Source organism: Hemicordylus capensis, chromosome 5 (assembly GCF_027244095.1).
Source record: "Hemicordylus capensis ecotype Gifberg chromosome 5, rHemCap1.1.pri, whole genome shotgun sequence".
Classification (NCBI taxonomy): Eukaryota; Metazoa; Chordata; class Lepidosauria; order Squamata; family Cordylidae; genus Hemicordylus; species Hemicordylus capensis.
The window spans coordinates 228,316,612-228,342,816 of record NC_069661.1 but is presented as its reverse complement, the minus strand read 5'-3'; the positions used below and the strand labels follow the sequence as shown (position 1 = coordinate 228,342,816).

The window sequence follows — 26,205 nt, the reverse complement described above, 5'->3', positions numbered from 1 at the left end:
AATGGTCTGACTTGGTGTAAGTTTTCTATGTTCCTAATGTGTGAAGCAGCCCTTAGTGAAACATGGGGGTGGTGGGGTGGGGCAGGGTGGACTCTCACTACTGCTGCTGTTTTTCTCTTCAGCATCAACTGTTAGAAGCAGCTGCATCCTTGCTTGTTGCGTTAGATTCTCTTTTCCCTTGCAAGTATCAACACATGAAGGGCAGATCCTTTCAATCATTCCTCCCTGCCACATTCTGCGATGGTAGAGCTGGCAGGATATGAAATTATCCTTTGCCCACCCAGTGCAGAGTGATTGCTGCAGGTCCACCGCCCCTGCGTGTCACTCACCCACCAATGTTCTCTCGCTTGCCTACTTCCCCATGATTTATGCTCCCCCAGGATCATGTGGCTTCTGTTCTATATTTACTTTATTGGCTTCCACTGTCAGCCCTTGTTAGTTTCAGAAATACTTAATCAAGTGGGAAGTTGTAGCTCAAAAAAAAAAAAGAAAGAAAGAAAGGTGGGGGAGCCATGCAAAGAGACGCTAAGGCACTGCTGAGCTGCAGTGGGAGAAGTGGGTCTTCACCACCACATGACTAGGATTATACTCGTGGGTCTGTGTTTGAGTGCTGTTGAAAAGAATCTGACAGATGCCTGGAAGATCAGTGGGTTGTTGTTTTTTAAGTAGGCAAGTGAGTGAATTCTTATCAGGATACCTCCAGCTGACCTGCTGATGCCTCTAGAAATGGGGCTCCAAGTCAGGAAAGCAGAGTAGAGCAAAAAAAAAACCCAACCTGCTGCTGTGTGTGGTGTGAGCCGAGTGAGCAGCACCAGCAGGGCGTCGATGGAGATGCAGTTTGGGGAGGGGTTGCAGGACCTTGTCCCAGAAGTGGTGGTGGCGGCGGAGTCACTTGCACAAGGCACATGGATGCTGACACTGCTGACAATTGTCAGCATTCGCCACGACTGGATCGAGCCACATCTCCAGTGGCATTGTCCTGGTGACACCACTAACCCAGCTCACGCCACAAAGAGCAGCAGGAAGTCCATGGCTCTAGGTCAGACTGCCGGAGAGACCCTAGCAGGAGTGATCAACTTCAGCCCTCCAGCTGTCGCATTAAAACTCCCTGCATAAAAAGAACCTTGCTGGATCAGGCCCAAGGCCCATCTAGTCCAGCCTCCTCTATCCCACAGTGGCCTGCCAGATGCCCCTAGGAAGGTGGAGATGAAGGCCGCCCCCCACCCCACTCCTGCTGTTGCTTCCTTGCAACTGGTATTCAGAGGCACAGCCTGCCTCTGAACTTGGAGGTCGCTTATAGACATCAAGACTAGCAGTCATTGATATACTTGTTCTCCATGAATTTGACAAATCCCCTTTGAAAGCCATCCAAGCTGGGGGCCATTCCGCAGAACGCCACATTCGATGGCAGAGAATACCATAAGACATAAGAAGAGCTCTAGTTACAACAAAGGCATTACTATTTGTGAAATACAAAACTAGAATCTGAATAGCAGAGTACTTAAGTTTGCCCTTTGCAAATCCACAACACTCATCTAATCTAAACTTACTAGGGATGTGCACAAACCCAAAACCATGGTTTGGTTCAAATTCAGTTCCAATTCAGGAATCCTCAACGGATTACCCTTTACACGTATAGCCACTCAAACTGTCAAACTGGTTTGGTCAAACGGACTGGACTGGACGGTCAGTTCGACCGAACCGGTTCGGCCACACACAGTTCAGTTCGAATTCAGTCTGAATTTGTTACAAGCAGGGGTCCTGGGAGAAGCTGGGTGGGTGGCAGCAAGAGAGGCAGCCAAAGAGTTTTACCTGCCCATTCGCCCAGCGCAACCCATAGCCCAGTTGCGCACTGCAAATTCTCTTTTAGCAAGCTGCCCAATGGCAGCAGCAATGTGATTCCAGCCTCTGTGGAATGCACTGCAACTGCATGGGCAGCTTGCTAAAAGAGTGTTCACAGAGGGTGACTGGGCTATGGGCTGTACCTGGGGGGGGGGAGTGGTGGTGCTGAAAGCCACATTGAGTGGGTAAGACCCTTTAACTGCCTCTCTTGCTGCCCCCCACACTGTTGCCCATTCAACACTGAACTGGTCCGCCATAACCAGCTTGATTCGTTCTGATTGCAGACCAAACTGCCTGCGGTTTGGTTTGCAATTGAGCCACCAAACTGGCCTGGTTTGAGGCAAACCGGTTCAGCATCGGGCGGTTCATGTGCACCCCTAACACATACTTAAACATTATGGCCTGTCTTCTCATACTACACTTAAGAATTGTCTCCACTAGGTGGCACCCTTTTATTACATTATATTTGGAGGTTCTCCTATGGAAGACCCAGTTGACAATTTTTCATACAGTGAGAATTGACAATGTTTGTAAATGTCTATTGATTTAAAAACCGTTACACAAACTGCATGCATAAAAATGGTGGATTAAAATACAATCAACTTCTTAATGAAAGGAAAATATTTTCTTATAGTACTTCTTGAAGTGCTGGATGTATCTCATATATTGATTTTCTTTTTCTTTTACAGCTCAGCCCTAAACCTTTACAGAAGAATGCCACACAAAGTTCAATAAGACTTACTTCCTCATAAGCATACAGTACTTTAAGACTGCAGCCTAAGAAAGGAATATATGTTAGTTATCTTATAAACAAGTATAGATTCTGTAGATCTACATTTTATTTCATGTACAAGAATTTTTTCTGTATCACTAGCAATGGGTGACTTCCTCCAGAATCTAATTGGGTCATCAAAACAAAACAAAACAAAACAAAACAAAACAAAACAAAACAAAACAAAACAAGCTACTTCTCTGCCCTCCCCCTGGAAACAGTTTTCTGATTCTTTGAGGTCATTCACATGACAGGGCAGGGCAGCAGGCAGGAAGGCTGATTAAACTCACCTTTGCCCCAGATGAGAGATCACTTGTTTCTGGGAGCGTGGACCATGCTCCTAGACTAGCAGCACTGCAGAGTTCCGGAGGCTGGGGCGATGCGTCCCAGCCTATGGATATCTCGCAATGCACAGTGCAGCATGCACAATGCATTGGGAGATTCCCCCAGGAGACAGGCGCTCTAGGCGCCCATCTCCTTTTGTGGCTGGGCTGGAAGCAGCCCTCGCTCACACACGAGCAGGAAGCCCAGGTTAAGGGAGCGCTCGCTTCCTTAAGCTCGGCTAAAAAGCCGGGCTAGGCGGTGATGTCCTGCCGGGATCGGACCCAATCCCAGTGGTTCTCACGTGCAGCCTAACCCAGGCTAGGCTTCCCTAGTCTGGGTTAGGCTGCACATGAGGACAGCCTCTTTGCAGGGATTTGAACCCAGGTCTCCATGGTCAAATCTGGCTCGCTACCTATTACACCAGATAAAGGGAGGGCTGGAAGGGAGACAGGATCCTACCTACCTTCCTCCAAACAATCTAGGGCACGAAAAGGGCTGTGCCGCCCACGCAGCCACACGAGTGTCAGGGCAGTGAGTGGCATGCCAAAGGAGAGGCGGTGGGAAGTAAGCCTAGCCGCCAGATATACCACAATGCACCACACAATCAGCATGGTACACTGAGATATCTCCCAGCTACCAGGCCGCTCCTTCCCCCCAGCTCTATGGTAAGTATGGCTTCAGGCAGCCCAAAAGGAGCTCCTGGCAGCCTGAGCACCCACATGACCCAGGTGTGAGGTAGGAGGCACACAGGCATGTCATCCTACCTCACATTTCGCATGGGTACAAAAGTGGGCTCTCTGGGGGAGGAATGCAGGATTGGAAGCAATCCTGGCACTTCTCACAACCAGCCCTACCCAAGCTGGCACTGTCTTACCCAGGCAGGACTGGCCATGAGAACAGCCTCACAGACTTCAACATTTGCCGGAATGTATGCAGAGGAATATATTCTTCGATTGGCTCTCTTTGCTGAAATTAATGGGGAGATGGATCTGGGCAGAAGAGTGCAAGTGTACAAGGTGAGTGCTTGGGCCTGGGACAGAGCAGTGGAACAGGGAGCTCCACTAATCCATCTCAGGCTGAATGTTGACGTTGACGATTCTATTGTATGTCATGCTTTCCCATAAAAAGCAGGTGAAGCATAAATAAGACTGCTTTCACATCTGAAATATTTCACTGTGTATGGTTCACCTGTGAAATATGTTTCACACAGTAGAGTTGTATGGGCCTTCACAGCTTATATAAATAAACGAAAACTGCCCCTGCTGTAACTTGTCTAACTGTGAAGTTCTCCGTCCTTGGAATAAAAATGGGTTTTGTGGCTATAAAGAAAGAAAGAGCCTCTCTTCCATTTCCCCCTCTCTCGTCACTTTCTTCTTGAAATATTTATTCTTGAAAGCTTCAGATGTGACTATCAGCAGTCAGAGATGTACCAGAATTCTAATCCCATCATTCTTTCCATCTTTCTTTTTTCCACAGGTGCACCTGTAGATGCATGTACACAACCGCAAACCATCCACCACGCCTGCTTACCTGGTGGGTGCGTGTTTCTGCTCCTCCTCCTCATCGGTGTCGCTGCTGATCGTGATCACACTGACTGCAGGGCTAGGCGTGTCAGGGATGACTATTGTCTGCCGCTGCCGCTCCCGTGTGGTACTGGAAGCCCCATCACCCCACCCGCATGTGACGGAGGTGCTGCAGGCGGGGCTGTTATGCACCATGGCACAGCGAGGTGGGGTGTTCTCCTTGACGCGCTTAGACCGCTGTGGGGAGCTGATCGTCTGCGAGGAGGACACCTCAAAGTTGGACACGTTTCTGAAAACAATAAAAGAGACATGCAATGCATATTGGTCCAGTGGTTTAGTCTGGATTCCTTATGTTTCCTGTCTGGCTTTATGCTTGTTATGTTTCTTCAGTGCCCCACTGGTTGGTGAGGGACTGAACTTACGCTTTTAACTAGCGAGGGGTGTGGAAGCCAAGTCCTGTGAGGAATGGTTGAAGAAGCGGGCTATGATTAGCTTGGAGAAGAAAAATAAACTAAGGCAGTGTTCTTCATTGTAAAGCCCAAGGGCCAGTGGTGCCCCCCATCAATCCTAAGTGTGGCTCCCTAAGTAATTGTTTGGCCTGTGTGGAGCTTTGGCCAAAGCTGAATGCTCTGCACAGTCTCCTTGGCACCAGGTGGAGAAGACCGTTCTCACTGTGCACTGCTGCACTTTCCCAGTGCTAGGGAGGGGGAGCTCCTTTAAGGGAAATGAAGCCCGCTTGAGCCTCTGCACCATCTTGGAAGGTGTGCACAGGGACCCTAGAGTGCAGAACAAACACTTTCCATTAGGTCTAGAGCTGGGCATGGCTGCTCACACCTCCAGTGGTGGTTGCTGGTGTCTGCCTAATGAAGCTGTGCACATGAGTAGCCCTACCCAGGTTAGGGTAGTCCTACCTGGGTAGGGCTGCTCATGTGCACTGCTTCTGCACAAGTGCGCCCCCTAACCCAAGCATACACAGAGCCGGGCGCCTACACCCAACTACTGGGGGAATCACCCAAGGCACCCCATTCATTGCACGGTGCCTTGTGGGATTCCTGAAGGCCAGAAAAATGATTCCTGGCCCCCAGCGAGCAGCGCGGATCATGTGGGTGCGTGCCAGTGTGCCGAAGAGGACTGCAACGATCACCCGGGGGAAAGTAACTCTATCCCTGCCTTCCCCACCTCCCCGCTCCTATTTTGGGCATTAGAACAACCTTTATGTGTCTTTTTAGATTGTGAGCCCCTTTGGAACAGAGAGCCTACCTTCTTTATTATTTATTTACCTATGTAAGCCGCTTTGAGAACTTTTGTTGAAGAGCAGTGTATAAATATTTGTCGTAGTATTAATTGTCACTGGGGCTGAAAAAGCAGCCAACTGAAGGGACTGTTCTGCTGACTAGCAAGAGCAGAAGCCAGTATTGACACTAGCCTGGCCAATCCAAAGGATTCATGCTTTGTGTCAATCACAGGGACTGGGGGAAAGGGTGCACTTGGTCTAAGGGTGCAATGCTCTTTGCAAAGAGGCACGTGTTGAAAGGGAATATCCTCCCCTTTGCCAAGGAAACTGGGTCGACCCTCTTTTACAATGGGATTCCTATCCCACTGCAAGTAATGCAGTGTAGTTATGTGCACGAACTGATTTGCCATTTTATTCCTAAAATGCTGAACTGGTCCGGAAACCGGCATTCAAACTGGTTCAAACGCATGCTGTCCCCTCCAGCGTGGCTTCAAAAACCACTGGTGCGGGGCGGCTGTATACCCTCTTGCTGCCTCGGTCAGCATAATACTGGAAGTGTCCCACATGCTCGTGGGCCACGTTCAGTATTATGCTGATCGGGGCGGTAAGAGGATAAACAGCCGTCCCGCGCCAGCGGTTTCTGAAGCAGTGCTGGAGGGGGAAGCATGGCAGGGGAGGTAAGGATACATCCTCTTCATGCCTTAAAAGAGCCGCCCCCTGCCTCCTGGCTAAGCACGAACCAGTTCCGTGCACACACCTAATGCAGTGCAGAGGATGTGCCTCCAAATGCAGAAGTCATTCCTCTTCCCTACACTTCTTTCAACAGGATGTGTGTCTCACTGCACATCCCATGGGAATGAATATAGCACAGAGGGACAGCATCCACGCTCAGGCATGGATGTCCTTCCTCTGCACTGCATTCCTTTCAATGGGATGTGCATTTGAATATGGATCCCATTTCAATGCAAGGGAATATGCCCATTGGCCCTGTCAAGGGGAAGGCGTTTCCTTCCTCACCCTTCACAAGCATCAGCAGATTGTGGAAATAATGTCTGTGAACAGGCAGAAGAAAATGTGTTAAAGAGTGAGGGTCTTCCACAAATGGCACACGGCCAAAACCTTTGCTGCAAAAACCAAGCCTCAGCAAAATGCAGCACACCAGTTGCAGGTTACTCACCAGCTCACACCCTCAGACCACGAGACTTCTGGTTCAAAACCCTAACACATTATAAGTTCATCATGGGACAGAGGCTTTCAAATGCCACAAATGGAGACCAATGATGCACCATCTTTACAATCCTCTGTTTAGATATTATGTGGTATGAGAGTACAGGTACACACCATACAAGAATGTACAGGTATGTTATGTTGTACCTGTACACTCGTACATGTTTTTGCAGGAATGACAGTACTTGTGTTCATTTAAAAAGTGAACCTGGGTACAAGTCCCTCAAATGCATGGTACAGATGGAAAACGTACTGTACTACTGTATCTGTCTTCAACACAACATGTGAATCACTGTACCTATGCACAGATCTGTACCTGTATGCTGTACACTCATCATACAAGTGTTCAGCATAATGCCTAATTAGGGCTTAAGAGGCAATCTGAGAAGACATTCAATCCCTCCCCTAGCAGCTGCTCACACTGCGGAGGGCTGGCCTGCCTAGCAGTTTGAGAAATTCCTCTACTTTGTTATTTTTTTAATTGCTTGGCCCTCCTACTAGCAGAACAGTGCAAGAGTCAAAAACAAGTAAAGTTTGGGTTCTGGCAAAAGCATGTTGCAGTTCAGCCTTTGTCTCAATTTTCAGTTTGGTCTGCAAGCTCACAAAGGACTAGCTGGAAGGTATCAAAGGGAGGAATTACGGACATATCACACTGCACCGAGTCCTTTGCATAACAAATGGCTGCACAGTAGCATTCGTGGCGCTTGTTGAATACCAATGAGAAATACGGAGTAGTATTCTCTTAAAAGAAGCACATCACTCATTTGGCTACAATAATGCAAAGGAGTGGCCACAGCAGCAGCAAGCATGCATTCTGCCAGGGTCTGCTCCTCTTTCCCTGTGTAAACACCATGTGCATGGAGGGAGGGGGATGTTTGATACACTGAGATATGCTAGGAGGATCTGTTCCCAGTTTTATTGGCTGACAGGGCTTTCATAGGATAGCCTCTGCTCCACATTTCACATGGGCAAGGAGAGCTGGAAGGGACCCAAAGTAAATGAAAGGAGGACAGCAAAGAAGCAAGCAGGATTTAAAGCAGGAGATTTATAACCAGAGCGGGACTGCTTGCAAATTCATTACAAGTCTTCTGGCCTCAATCAAGCCAGGCCAGAAATCCATGCTTCTCCATCTTACAAAGTTGAGATTCGTTTTGACTTGTCTTTCCCCTGCTATTAAGAGGGATTTAGTGTTCATTAAAAGTGATGTTTTGACAGAGACGTCGATTAAATTCCACCCACAAAAGAGAGGCACAGTGCAGCAATGCAAATGTTTCAAGCATCTGCCCTGACAGAGTGCCTCGACACCCACTTGGGAGGACCAAGGGAGGGTGGGGTTTTGTATATGGCTGGCCAGACACTTCGCTTGTGCAATGACAGACCATGTCATGCGCCAGAACTGGGGCTTTTGTTTTGCCGTGCAAAGTGCCAGAAAGAGGATGCAGCCAGCCCTCTAATGACTTCTCCTTTTGCAGAAGCATTCCAACGTTCAGATTTTGCAGAATGGCAAATGACGACACCCACCCTTCCCATCTAAAATATGATCCTCGGGCCCAGTGATCCCCCGCTGCCAGCATCATTTAATTGGATTTCAACATGTATAATCTGCCTTCTGACAAAGAGTTCTCAAAACAGAGTACAACAAAATAATAAAAACACTAGCAGGAAGCAGTCTGAAAAGACACCAATAACCCATTGAATGCAATCTGGTGTCACATAGCTGCTAAGACATTGAGCTGCCAGTCAGGTGTGCCCTAGTTCAAATGGAGGGTGGGTTCAGATGTCACACAGAATCTCTGCGGATGCTGAGCTCTGCGCAACTTCTTTCAGTCTTGGGAACTGCTACCTCACTCATCTCCGTGCAAGCATCTATGTCCTTCCTGGTTTAGGAAAAGCTGGAATTAGTTGTGACATTTGAACCCAACAATCTCGGCTTATTCTAACCCACTTGCTTCAAAGAATGTGAGATCTGGACCCAGGGGCTGAAGTAAGTCTTCAGATCTCAAGTTCTCTGAAGCAAGTAAGCATTTGGCCATTGCGGCTGGGGATTATGGGAGTTGTAGTCCAACAACATCTGGCGATTCAAGTTTGAGAACCCCTTACCACACTAAGGAAGTATTATTATCCCCACATAATATACAGGTGGGGGCCTAGAGGGAGTGGTTCACTGGAGGCCACCTGGTGAGTTCAGGTTAGAGGCAATATTCAAACTTCACACTCCTAGTTTGGTCGTTCAATTTCTTAGCCACCATGCTACACTCGTTGGAACAACAGCATGTTATCACATGGCAATCACACAATAGAAATCAGGGCCAGCCCTAGGATAAATGGTGTCCTGCATGAGGGGCCTTCAACCTGCCACAACCCCAAGTTAGTTTATCAGTGCTCACTGCAGTTAGTACAGCAGTTTACACAGATATAAATAAATAAATAAAATGGCTCCCTGTCCCCAAGGGCTCACAATCTAAAAAAGAAACATAAGAGATACACCAGCAACAGCCACTGGAGGGATGCTGTGCTAGGGATGGATAGGGCCAGTTGCTCTCCCCCTGCTAACTGAGCAAAAAGGCACCTTTTAAAAGTGATGATTCTCTTTAATGAGCTTATCCGAGATATAAGGCATAAGCCATTTTCTGCCATCACACTAGGCTGGTTCTTACAATCAGAAGCTGGGTAGGAGGAACATCCAGCCAGGCTCCAGGTTCCATGGACACTCCCAAGGAACGGTTGTGTGTCAGCCAAAATCAAGATAGGAGGAAGGGGAAGTGATCATGTGATAGCTGCAATCTGGGTAGGACAATGGCGGCCAACCCACATTGCGTACTCAGCAATGTGCTGAAGGTGGAAGAAAAGCATGTCCCACCCCATCATACTCAGATCACAGCTAGCCTACCATCACTTCCCTCCCCACCCCCTTGATTTTTGCCAACACATGACTATTTATGAGGCGCGTGCATGGGACTTAGAGTTTGTCCAGAGGCTCCCACTACCCCGCTTCTGGTCATGAGAACAAGCCTACTGTTTATATTTAACCTGATCTGAGATAGAAAGATAGATATGATATCCACTGAAGCAGCAATAATAGGCCTTTTAAAGTGGTTCAATATCCTTTAATTTTGCCAAGCCATCACTTTAATGGATTTAAACAAGTCCGATTGCATGGGCTTCTGTTGGAAAGGCTTTCAAATTTTCTCATGGGAAACAAAGCAGAATCTTTTACCATGCCTATGGAGCATGCTAATAATTTGATACTCAAACTCCATCAGAGACATTCTGGGTCAGAAATAAGAATATACTGTTACATCATTCATACTCTACCTGCTGGTTTGCCCACCCCCATCTGTGACCACTGTGGTAAGCAACCATTTTTAAAAGTTGCTCCAGTAAGTAGATCAAAAACTATAACAGGGATATGCAGATCACTGAGAACAATCCACCAAAGTTAAGAACAGGAGGGACGGATGCTGTAGCAGACTACCTGACAATAGCAACTATAAACCTGAAGGCAGGTCCTTACCAAATATAGCATGATTGACCACTGACTACTTCTTACCCAATTTTGTTATGGGGAAATCTAGGTTTTACTAGTTGTTTTTCATAGCAGTATTTTTCGACCATTCACTCTTCAAAGCAAATCTGGTCCATCACCAAGTCAGCCAAGTTCTGGCTCTCTGACAAGTGTATACTCTACATCTTTAGGTGCATGGACATTTGAAGGTGTAATGTGTGAAACACCCTTCAGAAAATCCCCTCTGACTCAGCAGGACACATGCCCTCTCATAGTAAAGTGGCTCAGCGGGGAAATGCTTGACTAACAAGCAGAAGGTTGCTGGTTCAAATCCCCGCTGGTACTATATCGGGCAGCAGCAGTATAGAAAGATGCTGAAAGGCATCATCTCATACTGCGTGGGACAAGGCAATGGTAAACCCCTCATAGGAACATGGGAACATAGGAAGCTGCCATATACTGAGTCAGACCAATGGCCTATCTAGTTCAGTATTGTCTTCACAGACTGGCAGCGGCTTCTCCAGGGTTGCAGGCAGGAGTCTCTCTCAGCCCTATCTTGGAGATGCCAGGGAGGGAACTTGGAACCTAGATGCTCTTCCCAGAGCAGCTCCGTCCCCTGAGGGGAATATCTTGCAGTGCTCACACATCAAGTCTCCCATTCATATGCAACCAGGGCATACCCTGCTTAGCTAAGGGGGCAAGTCATGCTTGCACCACAAGACCAGCTCTCCCCTCCTGTATTCTACCAAAGAAAACCACAGAGCTCTGTGGGTACCAGGAGTCAAAATCAACTTGACGGCAAACTTCACCTTTATCACATGTATCGCTAAACCTCAGGTTTGGCAAAGCAGCTGGAGCCCGGGGAACACACATGCACCCCCTACTTCCAGTCTCAGGAAAGATATGCCAAGATTGGGCATGTAGTTCAAATCCACCAATTTTGACATATGGGGTTTCAGGTGTATGTGCATTCCCAGGGCTCCAGCCACTCTGCTGAACCTGAAATTCGGCACTACATGTGAACTGACCCAATAGCTTCGTCTCCTGTGATGCTTTACCTTTGCTATGAGGAGCAGAACCTGACAATTTCAGAGTAGGCAACAACCCCATATTTTCACCAGCCCTGCCCAGCACGGAGCAGCTTTTCTGGTCCCCTTCCCTAATGTTGTGCTTTCCCCGCTAGTGTATACCTTGCTGATGATTGGTGCTGTTTATTCTTCCTAGAGGAGGTGGTGCTGGTTGGTTGTTGCCTCATGACGTGAGCAACACCCACATTTAAGGGCTGGGCTGCTGGAAGGGTGACGTGACTTGCTAAAAGTGCAGGCTGTTGCATGATGGGATTGTAATGGCTGCCATGAGCATGTGTATTTCTGCAAGAAGAGAAAAACAGAGAAGTAAGGCATTTGCATGTTTTTTGCGGGGGGAAAGTTTACCAATGAATGACAAATCACAAATGTATCCCACTATTTGTACAATAAGATATTTTAGCCCAAACATCAGGCCTTTTATTTTATTTTTTTCATGAACTGCTTTTCTTGTTGCTATGTCAAATGCCCTCCAATTCTTATTTTGGTGTTCAGCATGCATGCAAATTTGAATTTCTTGGAGTCTGTTAGTTTTATCTGAGTATATTGATTGAAGGGACAACAATGCAAGTGATTTTCATACAGCTTTTGGTGACAGATGCACTAGAGGAGAACCCAAGTTTAGGAACATAGGGAGCTGCCTTATATGGAGTCAGACCATTGGTCCATCCAGCTCCACTAACTTTAATGCGGAGGCAGGAGGTAACTGGAGCCAGTGTGGTATAAGTGTTGGACTAGGAGTGGGACAACTCAGGCTCCAATTTCCACTTGGCTATGAAACCTATGGACTTAGGGCCAACCATACACAAACACATGATAGCCACATACGCAGGCTGTGGTATAAACACATTTTTATGCTGATTAGTTTAGTTCACTGGGATAGGGAGGAAATTAGAAAGTTGTAAGGCAGCACTTTCTTTTGACCAAGGATGGTTCCTTCATGCAAAGTGCTGCACTGAGTCTTAGACGACTCAGAAAGAAACCAATGGTTACAAATTTGGTTTTATAGTGGATAATGTCCAACAAATAATAATGCCAGTACAAAACAGCCCACCAGCTATGTAGATACATGTTGGAGATACTGTACAAAGAGGTTGAGATCATGTCCACAGCTTGTTACATTAGAAAATAACTGGACAGACTTACAACCACCAAACATTCTCCAGGTACCAGAGACTCTTGACGCTGGATTTTATGGACAAATGTATGTCATTTTCCAAATGACAAAGTAGACTCAGATAATTTCACAGAAACTTGAGCCCTTTTCAGACATTGGGCCAGTCCAAACAAAACCAGCCACAACACACGTGAAGAAGTGAACACACGTGGGGGCTGTTTGTCCGAATGGCCCCTGAACATGAGCTTCAAATAGTTGTCTAAATAGCCCACACACGCAATCCAGGGATGTTCTAGGAGGGCATTGGGAGGTCCATGAGTGGGAGCACTCTTGGTATACTCCCTCCTTCATCATGTGTGCTGGGCTTGATATTTTTTTGAACTGGCCCATTAAGTTGTATGAGTGTACATATATCTGTACACTCATACAGTACATGTTTTGTTATGAATGACTGTATTATTATTATTAATTCAATTTCTGCATTTGTATCTGCAAATGTATCTGCATTTTTTAAAAAAGTGAGCCTCGATAGAGGCCTCTCAAATGAATGGTACAGATAGGAAGTATACTGCTGTACCTGCGTTACACATAACATTTGAATAACTGTACCGGTGTACAGATCTGCATCTGTGTGCACTGTACACTCATATGGGTGTTGAACATAATGTGTGAATTGGGCTCTGGTTCCCTTTTATTTCCCATCTAGTAAAGATTTAACTTTTAGACAAACATCTAAACACTGCTCTGATGTGACAAGGTTCATACAGCTTTATGAGCTGACATCAAACATCTTCTCAATAACTGGATAATCCATTTGTATTCTGGCCTTCCTATTGCTGCTTTGCTTTTTATTTATTTTTAAATGCCTGGGTGCCAAAGCAGTCACAGAGCAAGCACTTCACAGATAGAGCATGGCTTTCCTTGCCATTTACCTCCAGTCTGCCAGCGGCTGGGTCCCTGCCATGGTTTCTGGGATGACAGTTGCATGCTGCACGGAGGTGTGGGTGGCTACCCCAGTCAGTTGCTGCCAAGCTGGAGGAAGCAGGATCTGCTGGGTCCCACTAGGCCAGGCTTGCTGTGGATCAGAACCGAAAATGTGCTCAGTAACAATCATGAGATCCATGCCAAACCACACTAGGCCTGGCTTAAAAGGGGTGGGGGTGGGAAAACACTTCAGAAACTATAGAACAGGTCCATATGAGGCCTTGCTTAAAAAAAAAAAAGCAATTCAGGGTTTAAAAAAACGTAATTAGAGCAGGCCCATACAAGGCCTGGCTTTTTAAAAAAAGCACTTCAGAAATGATAGAGCAGGACCATATGAGGCCTGGCTTTCTTTTAAAAAGCACTTTGGAAACTATATAGTAGGCCCAGAGGTGCACCTAGGTAATTTTGGAGCCTGGACCTAAAGGCCTTTGAATCCCTCCCACCCCCCCGCCTGCCAGCTGCATCATCCCCCTAAGCGCGCACACCCCACCACACATGCAGTATTAGTTCTTGAGGGCACAACACCAAGTTCTGGACTCACAAGGTTGCAAGAATATAAAACAGGTATATTTATGCAAATATGCATTAGCAGAAACATTTCAACACGCAACTTGACATATTCCCATCCCACATATTTCTTTCCGCACTCCCCGCTCCGTCTCTAAAGCATCTGGCACAGGTCATAATTACACTCGGCTGCCCAGTGCAGTGTGGGACAGCAGCAGCCATACCAACCAGGGCAGATTTGTGGGCCCCCAGGAGGACTGAAGGCCCTGGACTTCGGCCCCAAAGTCCAGGGGTGAGAGCGCCACTGAGTAAGCCCATACAAGGCCTAGCTTTAAAAAAAAAAAAAGCACTTCAGAAACCATATAGTATTAGGGTTGCCATATTCTGGCTTCCCAAATCCAGGTGCCTAATTTGCATATTATTTAAATTGGTTTTAAAATGATTTTTGAGCAGAATAGTGACTGCACGTTTTGCTCCATAACTCTGCTTCCACAAGGGCTAGACCTTAGCTTGAAAGAAAGAAAGGAAGGAAGGCAGGAAGGCAGCTGAAATCCAGCTGAATCTGGGTGGGCTAAGCAATCCGGGTGAAATGCTTAAAATCCGGGTGAAACCCGGAATTCCGTGGGGCATGGCCAGAGGCGTATCTAGGGAAAATAGCGCCTAGGGCAAGCACTGAAATTGTGCCCCCTGTCCAAACTTCTCACACCCATCTTTCAAATAACTTTACCATAATATCAGCTGAAAACTACAAGTCTGAAGGTCACATGCAAGTCATATATCTGAATATGTGTACAGCGACTTATATTATTATTTTTTTAAAAAATTACCTGTAGCCCCTTCAGCGGGCTTCCTAAAAGCCATGGGGGGTCCTGCAAAGGTCCCCCCACCGCTGGCCTCTAGAGCCTCACAGGGACCATTTGAGCATGTGCAGTGGCAATTTCCTAAAATATATATTTTTTAAAAATGGCCGCTGAAAACAAAATGGTCACCGCGCATGCTCAAATGGCCTCTGTGAGGCCTGGCATGGCCTAGGGCCTCACAGAGGCCATTTGAGCATGCATGGTGACCATTTTGTTTTTGGCAGCCATTTTTTAAAAAAATTGAAAAATGGCGCCCCCTTCAAGTGGCGCCCGGGTCACGTGCCCTGCCTCCCTTACCCTAGATATGCCCCTGGGCATGGAAATTCTATATAGTAAGCTTATATGAGGCCTGGCTTTTAAAATAAGCACTTCAGAAACTCTATACTAGGCCTATACAAGGTTTGGCTTAAAAAACACACACAACGAACTTCAGAACTATATAGCATGAAACAGATTGAATAGAAGTCCGCAGAAACATTACAAATGACAGATTCAAAGGCAACAGTCATGGCTTGGTTAGTTATAGACAAGAAGAAATGTAAAGTGCAGTAAACTCAAGAGGAAATAACCAGCTTGAAAGCCAACACAACTCAGCCAAATCTCTCCCTGGTGCCTCAGGTTGAAGCAGTGGCCAGAAGTGCTTTCTGTCAGCTTCAGCTGATACGGCACTTGTGTCCATTTTTTTCTTGAGATAAACGACCTCAGTGGTATATAAACTGGTAACCTCCAGACTTGACTACTGTAATGCACTCTACATAAGAACCTAAGAGCAGTCCTGCTGGATCAGGCCCAAGGCCTATCTAATCCAGCATCCTGTTTCACACAGTGGCCCACCAGATGCCTCAGGGGAGCCCACAGGCAAGAGGTGAGGGCATGCCTTCTCTCTTGCTGTTGCTCCCCTGCAACGGGCATTGAGAGGCTTCATGCCTCTGAGTCTGGAGGTGCTCTATGTGGGGCTGCCTTTGTATGTAGTCCGGAAACTGCAGTTGGTATAAAATGTGGCAGCCAGGTTGGTCTCTGGGTCATCTCGAAGAGACCATATTACTCCTATATTAAAAGAACTGCACTGACTACCAATACGTTTCCGGGCAAAAACGAGGTGCTTGTTATAACCTATAAAGCCCTTAACAGCTTATGCCCAGGGTATTTAAGAGAATGTCTTCTTCACTATGAGCCCTATCGCCTATTGAGATCATCAGGAGAGGTTCATCTGCAGTTGCCACCAGCTCGTTTGGTGGCTACACAGGGACAGACCTTCTCTGCTGCCACCCTGAGATTCTGGAATGCGCTCCCTGCTGAATTAAGAGCCTCCCATCTCTGACAACTTTAAAAAATGTTTAAATACACATTTATTCAACCAAGCTTTTAACTAGTGGTTTTAAAACTTGTGGCTTTAAATTGTTTTAAGGTTTTAAGTCCTGTTTTAATTTGTTTTATATTAATGTAAGCAGCCCAGAGATGGAAATCTGGGGCGGTGTACAAATATAATTAATTGATTGGTTGGTTGATTTTAATAAAGAAATAAAACTTGCAACCAATGTTTTTTGAAAGAGAGCTGTGAAGACAAAATTGCTAGTGCTTAAAATTATATATGTACATGAACAATTCTTACCAGACACAAAGGAAACAAGAAATGTGATTTACTTCCTAGTACAGCTGCAAACCTACAGTATGCACACTTAACTGAAAGAAAGTCTCACTGACCTGAATTTACTTCCAGGTAAATACCACAGGATCAGGTTATAAATAGACTTAGGATTTCAGCTGCACAGCCTGAACATACACATGTCTACTCAAAAATAAGATTCCCTATGTTCAGTGGGGCATACTCCCCAATAAATGTGCACAGCACTGGACTCCATATGCATAATTACTTGGATGTAATATGCTGACCTCAGTGGGTTTCTCAAGTAAGTATGTACAGGATTACATACTCCTGAGTAAGAGTGTGTAGAAATGAAACTATACAGTGTGCTCCTATATACTCAGAAGTAGGTCCCACTGAATTCGGAGGACCTTAAAGTAAAGTAAAGTGTGCCGTTGAGTTGGTGTTGACTCCTGGCAACCACAGAGCCCTGTGGTTGTCTTTGATAGAATACAGGAGGGGTTTAACATTGCCTCCTCCCGTGCAGTATGAGATGATGCCTTTCAGCATCTTCCTATATTGCTGCTGCCCGATATAGGTGTTTCCCATAGTCTGGGAAACATACTAGCGGGGATTCAACCTGGCAACTCCCAAGTTAATGTGACTAGCATCAAGCTGCAAGTCCCACTGAACTCAGTGGGACTTACTTCTGAGTACACACACACAGCATTGGGCTATACATGGTACATCTGAGAAGTTACCTACATTAGACTTCAGTGGCTTGAGCAAAGCAATGGAAGTGGAAACTCTGTAAACTAGTACAGATAATGACATTATTATTAGGGAGGTATCTAAACACCTGGCCATCTAGGACCATGGAATATTGAGGCCATATCAAACTAGTGTTTAGTCCTGTTTTTTTCTAAATTGATGCTAGGTAGCGCCAAAGCTTTTGCACCTGTCCCCTGTGAGCTGAGCAGCCACGCTGCTGTGTAAGCATCGTTCTGTGCACTTTTGTCACCTAAGACATGTGCAAGTGACATCTTGTTCCAATGACTAAGTTTTAGAGTCGTATAATATTTTACAAGTAGGTCCCATTTGGATTTCCCTCACATGACACGGCAGGGCAACTTAATCCCTTCAGAAATGGATGTGCAACAAGATTGGTTTGCTCCTGGAATCCAAGTACGGCAGATTCATACCCAGGGATTTCAGCACCCTACGCTTAAGTCAAAAAGGCCTAAATGTTCCACCAAGGAACCTCACATTTTGTGCTCCGAATAAGGCATGCTCACTCTGAATATGAACCATTTCAAAGACTCAGGTCTTCAGGAAATTGGGAATCGATTTTGCTAGGACTTAAATGAACAAGGGTACGTAGGACACAGGTTGATCTATCCCTGGGGCACCTTCCATCCCCATGGCAAGAGCTCCTGGGAGTTCAAGTGATCCGTAAACAGTCAAAGAAATCCACAAAATCATGGATGGGGTTCAGCACAAAGGGTCCCAAGCTTCATTCCTGTTCCCCTGGACCTCAGAGCCAAAGTTTTACTTTGTTGGATGCCCAGGAGGAAAAAGGAACTGTGTAGATTTCTGTGCTCTCACTCTCTTTTCCTTTATATAAAGCAAATTTCTAGCTCTTGGTCAAGAAAAGCAGGTCTTAGGTTGGGCAGCAACTGCCCAAACCCTTCAAAATAGTCAGGGCCAAACCCAACCCTCCTTATTCTATAAAGAAAAAAGGAGCAGCAGTCTTGGAAAGGGAACATAGCTTCAGTAGTGGAGGACCCAGTTTGCAGGCAGAAACCCCATTTTCAGTTTAGGTAGGGCCTGGAGAGAATCTATCTATGTGGTCGCTAAGCGTCTACACCGACTTGATGGCACTTAATCAAGCAATCAAGCAATAATCAGGGCTTGGAAAAACCCCTGTCTGAAACCCTGGAGAGCTGCTATTTGCTGTCCAATCTACCACATCACCAATCTTCATTTTCTTCTCTTTGGAAACTTTAACCTTGGCAAATTTGAAAAGTTCTTTAGGAGAGAACAGGGGCAACCCTTCCATAAGGCGAGTTGAAGTGGTCACCTCAGGCAGCAGATTAGTGGCGGGGCACCAGTGAGGTGGAAAGATGCCCTCCTACCTCCTGCTTTTATGGGGGGTGGGAGAAGGGGAAGAGGATGCACACATATGGGGACAGTGCTTGGTACCCTGCCTCAGGCACAGAGGCCCTGAGCCACCACTGGGACAACATTAGGAGCACAACCAAAACAAAGAAAATCCACTCACTTTCATTTTGCATAATTTACATAATTTATTTAGAGCACAGAATTTCGGGGGTTTTGGTGCAGAACTTGGACCACCCACCCACCCCCAGGATACTCCTCAGACCAGAGTCTGGTGGGGTCCAAGAACACAGGCTCCTCGGTCAGCTCTGTTTCTTAAAGAAGCTCCTGCTAACTTTGCAAAGAGTGGAACCAGAGCCTTCTCTCACCTGTCTGTAGATAAGCAAACTGATATACTTGCCTCATGTGGGTGAAAACACACCCTGAGAGGTTGAATGTGAGGGCTGGTTTTTCACCACGTGCTCTAGGAATTACATGCAACACACTTCATCTGACTTTCATATCACATTTCGTGCAATCAACATCTATGAAGATGATATACCAGCTTTAACCTCTCAGCTTCTAGCTACCACCACTCTTATGAGTTCAGAAGTTAATATTCCACAGCAGCAGAGATATGAAACAGGGCTTCCGTGTTGTTTTGCTCTTGCCAGAGGCAATGCACCTTTAACAGATGCATGACAGGCAAGTATTCAACAGGTACCGCTTTGTACTGCACAATAGCATTGTGATAGGGAAACTGCACCTGTTGAATTTTGCTTGTTCACAGAATGTTAGTCCAGCTCTAAATGTTAATTCACATAATATTAGTCATGGGAGGAGAGCTGATCTTGTGGTAGCAAGCATGCATTGTCCCCTTTGCTATGCAGGGTCCACCCTGCTTGCATATGAATGGGAGGTTACATGTGTGAGCACTGTAGAATATTCCTCTTAGGGGGTGGAGCCACTCCGGGAAGAGCATCTGCATTCTTGCATGCAGAAGGTTCCAAGCTCCCTCCCTGGCATCTTCAAGATAGGGATGAGATAGTCTCCTGCCTGTAACCTTGGAGAAGCCACTGCCAGTTTATGTAAACAATATTGAGCTAGATGGACCAATGGTCTGACTCGGTATAAGGCAGCTTCCTATGTTCCTAAACATTCAGAACATACCACTTTCTACTACACAACAGCATTATGATGGGGGAAACTGCATCTTTTGAATTATGCTTGCTCACAGAATGTTAGTCCAGCTCTGCTCAGTGCAGAAAACTGCTACAACATCCCTGACAGATGGCTCTTGTTTGAAAACCTCTGCAGAAGAAGAGTCCACCATTGGGCTGATGGGTTGTATCCTAGAAGCCAGGCAATCAGCTTGGCCATGACCCCGCCAGGAATGACAGAATATGGTCTCATAGGCCAAATTCAGAAATAACACCAAACTGCACGTAAGCAGGCAAGGAGGCACAGACCTCAATACCTCTTGCAAGCAGACAGAAGAGTTCTTCTGTCAGGGTCAATTCTGGTCCCCAGAAAAATGGCTTTTTACTTCTTACGGGAATATTTTCCTTTAGAGTGAAATACTTCCCCTCAAAACAGGAGACTGACTCCTCCTAATATTTAGCAGAAGGGGGTGGCCTGGCCAATCACCCCAAAACACTGGTTACAAATAGATCCCAGAAAAATATGAAGAAAACGTCATATGCCCTTGCCCTGTGTGGGGACGGGGGTGGGGGGACAGGACCCTTTTGTGTTGTATGTCCAGTGTGGTGTTTTTAGATTTTTTTTTTTTTGAAGGGAGGGTTTCTTATCTTTTATGTGCCACATGGATGGGACACTCCTCCCAGTGCGTGCGCCCCCCCCCCCCCGCTGCCCTCATGCCAATTTCTGGGTATGTGCCTTTAAATGAGGAATCTAGGAATGCAGGGTGCCTGTTGCCAGGCAGTGAAGGGAGGGGTGAGGTGAAGAGTTCCTAGGCAACAGCAGGCGGAGCATTCTTGCCAAGAAACAGCCAGCGAGAGATGCAGGCTGCCTAGAGCTGATGCATTTCTGAGCTGCTCTAAGCCTCCCTCTCTATGGTCACAGGAGGTCAGCTATGGTCACAGCTATGGTCTTGCTATGGTCACAGCTTCAGCACAAACAGCAAGCACGGAATTCGAATGACACAATGGGGCCAGCTGACCCACAGCTGCAGCAACCTAAACAACTTGAAAACAAGGATTCAAATCGAGGTTTTGAGGCACTAATGGAAACATAGTTGGGAAGAAATCCTGCATTCAGACGGTAAGAATTGCCAACCTCGGGTACACTTACCCGTGGTTTGGTGTTATGTCTGAATTTGGCCATAGCCTTGTGAACATGTGCAGAATGCAGAAAAATTAGTAGCCAACACAATTGTTTGCTTGCTTACAAATACCTATGTTAGTAATGTTGACAGGTCAATGTTCTTTTTTAAAAAAACAACCAACTAGCTCTGTTTTCATTTGGTTGTTTCAGTTTCTATCCCACCTCTTCTCTAGGCTAAGAGATAGTACAAAAGTTTACAAGAGCTTCTGTGTCTGGTCCCCTGGATGGGATTCTTGCCTGTCACCAGAGGTAGCCTAAAGTATCACAGCACCTGAGGCAAGGCAGTAAATACTGCCTTGCCCTGGGTCCCTTTCAAAACTGACCATTTTAATTTTTGAAAGTGGTGTGGGGGTGTGGAGGAGGGAAGGTTGCCAGCAGCCTCCTCTTCTCTCCTTGTGCTTCTTGCAAGCTTTGCAAGGGATGTGAGGGGAGATGCTGCTTGCAAGGTTTACAAGAGGCAACTTGGTCTCAAAGAGCAGCTGCAATGGGGGTGCATCTTGCTGCGAAAGAGGAAAGGGAGAAAAATGACGCAGCACCAATAAATCAAGACTGAAGGGTGGGGGGATTCCCAAAGGTGCTGATGAATTTTCATTAAATAATGTATTCAGTATTGCCTAACGTGCTTCAAGTGTGAGATGTTCTTCTTCAGAAATATTCCTGGTGGAGTGGGGTGTTATCCCCAGAGAGACAATTGCCTCTGAAGAAGAGCATCTCACGCTCGAAATGCATAAGGCAACATTGAATACATTATTTAGTGACAATTTATCAGTACCTTTGGGAATTTTTTCCTCCTTTCTTCGGCCATCATGCTGCCCCAATAATCTGCAACCTGAGGCGACTGCCCACTTTGCCTCATAAAAGGACCGCCCCTGATTGCCACAGCTGTCCAGAGTGGTTCTTGAGGAAAATGTCTTAAATGCAAGATTTACTAGTTCCTGGAGACTAAAAATCCCAGGTTGTGTACACACTTCAATTCTTTTGACCACTGCTTAAGTAGTATAATTACTGTGTCTCTACTGCCGCTTTAACTTGTAAGGGTTTCAGATCAGCCTCATGTTTTGAGTCTCTCTACCAAGTCTGCCAATTGTATTAGGGCCAACTGAGAGGTCTGTAATACATTCTGGGTCTGAGTTTTGAAACTGTACATGATTACACATGCACACAGCTAGGCCATCTCACTCACGCCATATGGTACTTCTGTCCAAATATTTTACATATTTCTGTTTCCAAACAGTTCCTTTCCTCCTCTTGGTTTTGAAAAATCTCCCCCATTCTTGTCCTGCTTTTCAGTGTTTGGCTCCCCCCTCCCCCCGCCCCACTTTAATGAGAAGGGTAGTTTTCTTGAACTGCACCACTTGGAAGAGGATGGCAGGGTTTAGCAGAGGTGGACTTCATTCATGTCAAATAGGCAGCTCCTGAACAAAGGCTCTTCATGGGAACAGGAGGCGGTACTTGGTTGATGAAAAGGAATCACGCAAGCTTCAAGTTCTGCTCCATACTGTCTTTCCCAGATAAGCTAGGCTGGCAGCTGGCAAAGGAAAATAAGTGAACTAACACTCACTGGAATGCTATCCAGGCAAGGCAATGCTTTGGCAGGATGTTGGGAGTCTGCTGGTGCCTGAGAACACTGGGAAGCTTTGGCAAATACGATGCATTCACTCTTAGACACTGATGCCAATTCATTTTGTCTAGAATATCAGATGGATCATATAATGGAGTGACCAAAATTCCTAAGCATTTAACACAGGAGCATAAGAAACCGCCTTATACCGAGTCTGACCTTGGGTCCATTTAACTCACTATTGTCGACACTAACTGGCAGTGGCTCTTCAAGATTTCAGGCAGGAGCCCCTCCCAGCTTTACCTGGTGATGCCAGGGAGTGAACCTGGAACCTTCTGCATGCAAGCATGTAGATGCTCTTCCACTGGGCTATGGACCCATCCCCTAAAGGGAATAACTTACATAGCTCACATGCAGTCACCCATCCAAATGTAAACCAAGGCAGGCCCTGCTTAGCAAAGGGGACAAGTCATGCTTGCTGCCACAAGACCAGCTTTTCTTCCCTAAGTACCCTAATTTTTATAGAACTGAATGCCCTGAGAAATGTAGACGTAGGAAGCTGGCTTAGACTCACGGTAGAAAGCACCATGTACATTGATAGCACTAAGAAGACTACTACTACTACTACTACTATTACTAAAGGGTGGCCCAAGGTATTGCAGTGTCTGAGGTGAGGTGCCAAATGCTGCCATTCTCCATGTCCTTGCTGGGGGCCAGCTGCCTTCAGAACTAACCCTTGCAAGATTTGAAAGTGGCCTGAGAAGGAGAAGGGAAGAGGGAAGGTCTTCTGTAGCAGCCTCCTCTTCTCTCGCCATACTTCTTGCAAGCTTTGCATGGAGTGTGAGGAGAGGTGCTGTTTGCGAAGCTTGCATGGGGCAGATTGGTCCTGAAGACCCGCTCCAGTGTCAGAGGCAGGGGACATTTTGCCCCCGGGCTGCCACTCCCAATAATCCATCACCTGAGGCAACTGCCTCACCTTGCCTCATGAAAGGTCCGCCCCAACTGCTACTGCTCAATAAAGCAGTTTCCTAATATAATTAAGAGAAGATGCAGAGCGCCCCAGTTCATCAGCAATACCTAATTGCATCCCTGGCCTTCAGGGCAAGTGGATCAAAGACAAACCAAAGTAGCGGGCTTCAAGATAACATGATGCTCCCCACAAGAGAGACTCTAGGGAATAAAGAAAAGCTGGCCAGAAAAAAGTGGTGACATCATGCATACTCTTATGCTCCAATTCCACACAAGCATCCATCCATACACACAGATTACACTCCTACTTATAAAACAGAAAATGACTGGCTCTGAATGGATTTCTCACATCATAGCTGGTTGCCATCCAAAATGGACTCAGAAGGATTAAATGTACCTGTGCTAGAAGTCCTGGCTGGATCTGAAGGGGCTGAGCCCCTGGAGCCTGAGTGACTATTGGAACAGCATTCTCCATCCGCACAGAATACCCAGCATGCTTTGAAGGGGAAGTTTGCAGCCCTGCGGGATGAAAAGAAAAGGTTAAGGGTCAGCCACGAGTTGCCCTTTCAGGTGCACACACCCTAAATGCTATGCACAGAGATAGTGTCTACGTTACTCCAGACCATGGGTTTCCAACCTTGGGTCACCAGACGAAGCTGGACTACAACACTCATCATTGACCAGTGTGGCTGGGGGTGATGAGAGCAGTAGTCCAACGATATCTGGGGGCCCAAGGTTGGGAACTCTGCCTAGATACTATGTGTACCGGATGATTATTAAGATTCTTTTAAAATTCCAGTAGTTGAGATTCCTCAACTTTCCCTGGCAACTCTTCCCATTGCCCAGCTGGGCATACCAGTTGGAACATTGCCTCTTCTCTTCTTGTCTGTGCCAGTTGAGATTGATTGTTCTTAGGCATAAAGAAGTGTGTCCAGCATAACTGCTTTCTTCACATCCCTTCACTTCACTGCTCTCTACTAAGCCTGTTTCAATGTCTCAGCATTATTCTTAAAATACGGCATCACAGACTGGACATACAGTACTGCTCCAACTGCAGCCTAGCCAGTGTTGAGCCGAGCACATTTTTTTCCGCTCAGTTTTCAGCATCTTTGAAAACCAGGCTCTACATTCCTGCAGAATATAGTAATAAGGATTGAGAGCTGACATCAAGATTAATGCAGTGCTGCTGCTAGGTGGGGAGGAGTGATTTTTGCTTGTCTCTCCTTCCCCAAGAAGCTCACCGTGCCTCCAGCAAATATGTCCCCGAGGGCTGCATGTCCTTCAAGGACAAATTTTTGGAAGGCAGAGTGGGCTTCAGAGGGAAGGGAACCTCAGCGAAAACTGGCCTTCCCCCATAGTGCCAGCGCTGCATTAGTCTTGATGTTTGCCAAGGAATCTAACTATATTTTTACACTTATTGTGTGCATTTCAGGTCTCTTAGTGGATCTTGAACAGTGATCCAGGAAGCATCAGTGGTCTCTGTTACACTTTTAGGGTGACCCTAAGGTCACAATAAAGATAACAAAGGAAAAAGGTAAAGACTCAGAGGTTGCTTTGAAATTTCCATTAAATACTGAAGAGGCCATCCATTTTCAATTTAAACTGTAAAATGAAAAGTATGTTGCCTCTTCAGCAGTATACGCAGCTACCATTGAACTTTTTAACTATGTGCATGGTCTTTCCCTATGGGTACCTAGGAAACACGGTGAGCCACAAAGAACAAGACAAGTCAGAGGAATGGTCCTTAATCATATCAAAGTTTAAAAAGCACTGGGCTATCTGTGCAGCCTGGTCCTATGCATGTTACTCTGAAATAAGCTCCATGGGATTCAATTAAATTGCAGACTTAATTGAAGAGAGATAGCGCTATGTAAGCTGGATTTGGGACACACTTCTGAGGGAAGAAACACCTTGTGGTTAGCTTTCCCATATAGCATCTTTGTGTCAAACAGCAGAAGCATCCAAAGAGATATACTCAGTGGAATGCCTTCCCCTAGAGGTCTGTCAAAATCTGAGCCCTTATACTTTTCGGAAGAGCTGTAAAACTTTCTTTCTGAGACTGGCATTCAATGGACAGAATTAAGCAGGCACGAGAAACTTTAATTTAACTAGAGGCCTTGCGTTGGAACCAGACTTACGCTTATGCAGTGACATGAACGTAAGGAATCTTCCCCATCTCTTCCTCCCCACTGCAGCTGCTTTATAAAGACTCTCTGAATCAGAGCAAGGGCTGTGGGGCAGGGGCTACCCAGAAACCAGTCACAATCACCTTCTTCAAGCATTTCTGCACGCAGTTTTCCACTTGGAAAGCTGAGGAGAGCTGGTCTTGTGGTAGCAAGCATGAATTGTCCCCTTTGCTAAGCAGGGTCCTCCCTGTTTTTCTTATGAATGGGAGACTACATGTGAGCACTGTTAAGAGATACCCCTCAGGTGACAGGGCTGCTCTGGGAAGAGCACCTGCCTGCTTGCATGCAGAAGGTTCCAAGTTCCTTCCCTGGCATCCCCAAGATAGGGCTGGGAGAGACTCCTGCCTGCAACCTTGGAGAAGCCGCTGCCAGTCTGTGCAGACAATACTAAGCTAGATGGACCAATGATAGAAGGCCGCTTCCTATGCTCCACTTGCAGCAAATGTCTGCAGTTTCTGGTGACCTCCACACTGCAGCCCCTGGT

The 26,205-nt window shown here is 46.3% G+C and overlaps 1 protein-coding gene across 7 annotated transcripts in view; it reads right to left on the bottom strand.

The window, feature by feature from the left end:
- HIPK2 (homeodomain interacting protein kinase 2) overlaps positions 1-26,205 on the bottom strand; it is a 232,468-nt gene that overhangs the window by 12,124 nt on the left and 194,139 nt on the right. For all 7 annotated transcript variants that reach the window (XM_053256747.1, XM_053256754.1, XM_053256750.1 and 4 more), the window contains exons 9-12: positions 23,933-24,054; positions 13,562-13,704; positions 11,618-11,797; positions 4,469-4,750 (exon numbers count right to left, since the gene is read on the bottom strand). In XM_053256747.1, the coding sequence (XP_053112722.1) occupies positions 4,469-4,750; positions 11,618-11,797; positions 13,562-13,704; positions 23,933-24,054 (727 nt within the window). The remainder of the gene's footprint in view (positions 1-4,468; positions 4,751-11,617; positions 11,798-13,561; positions 13,705-23,932; positions 24,055-26,205) is intronic.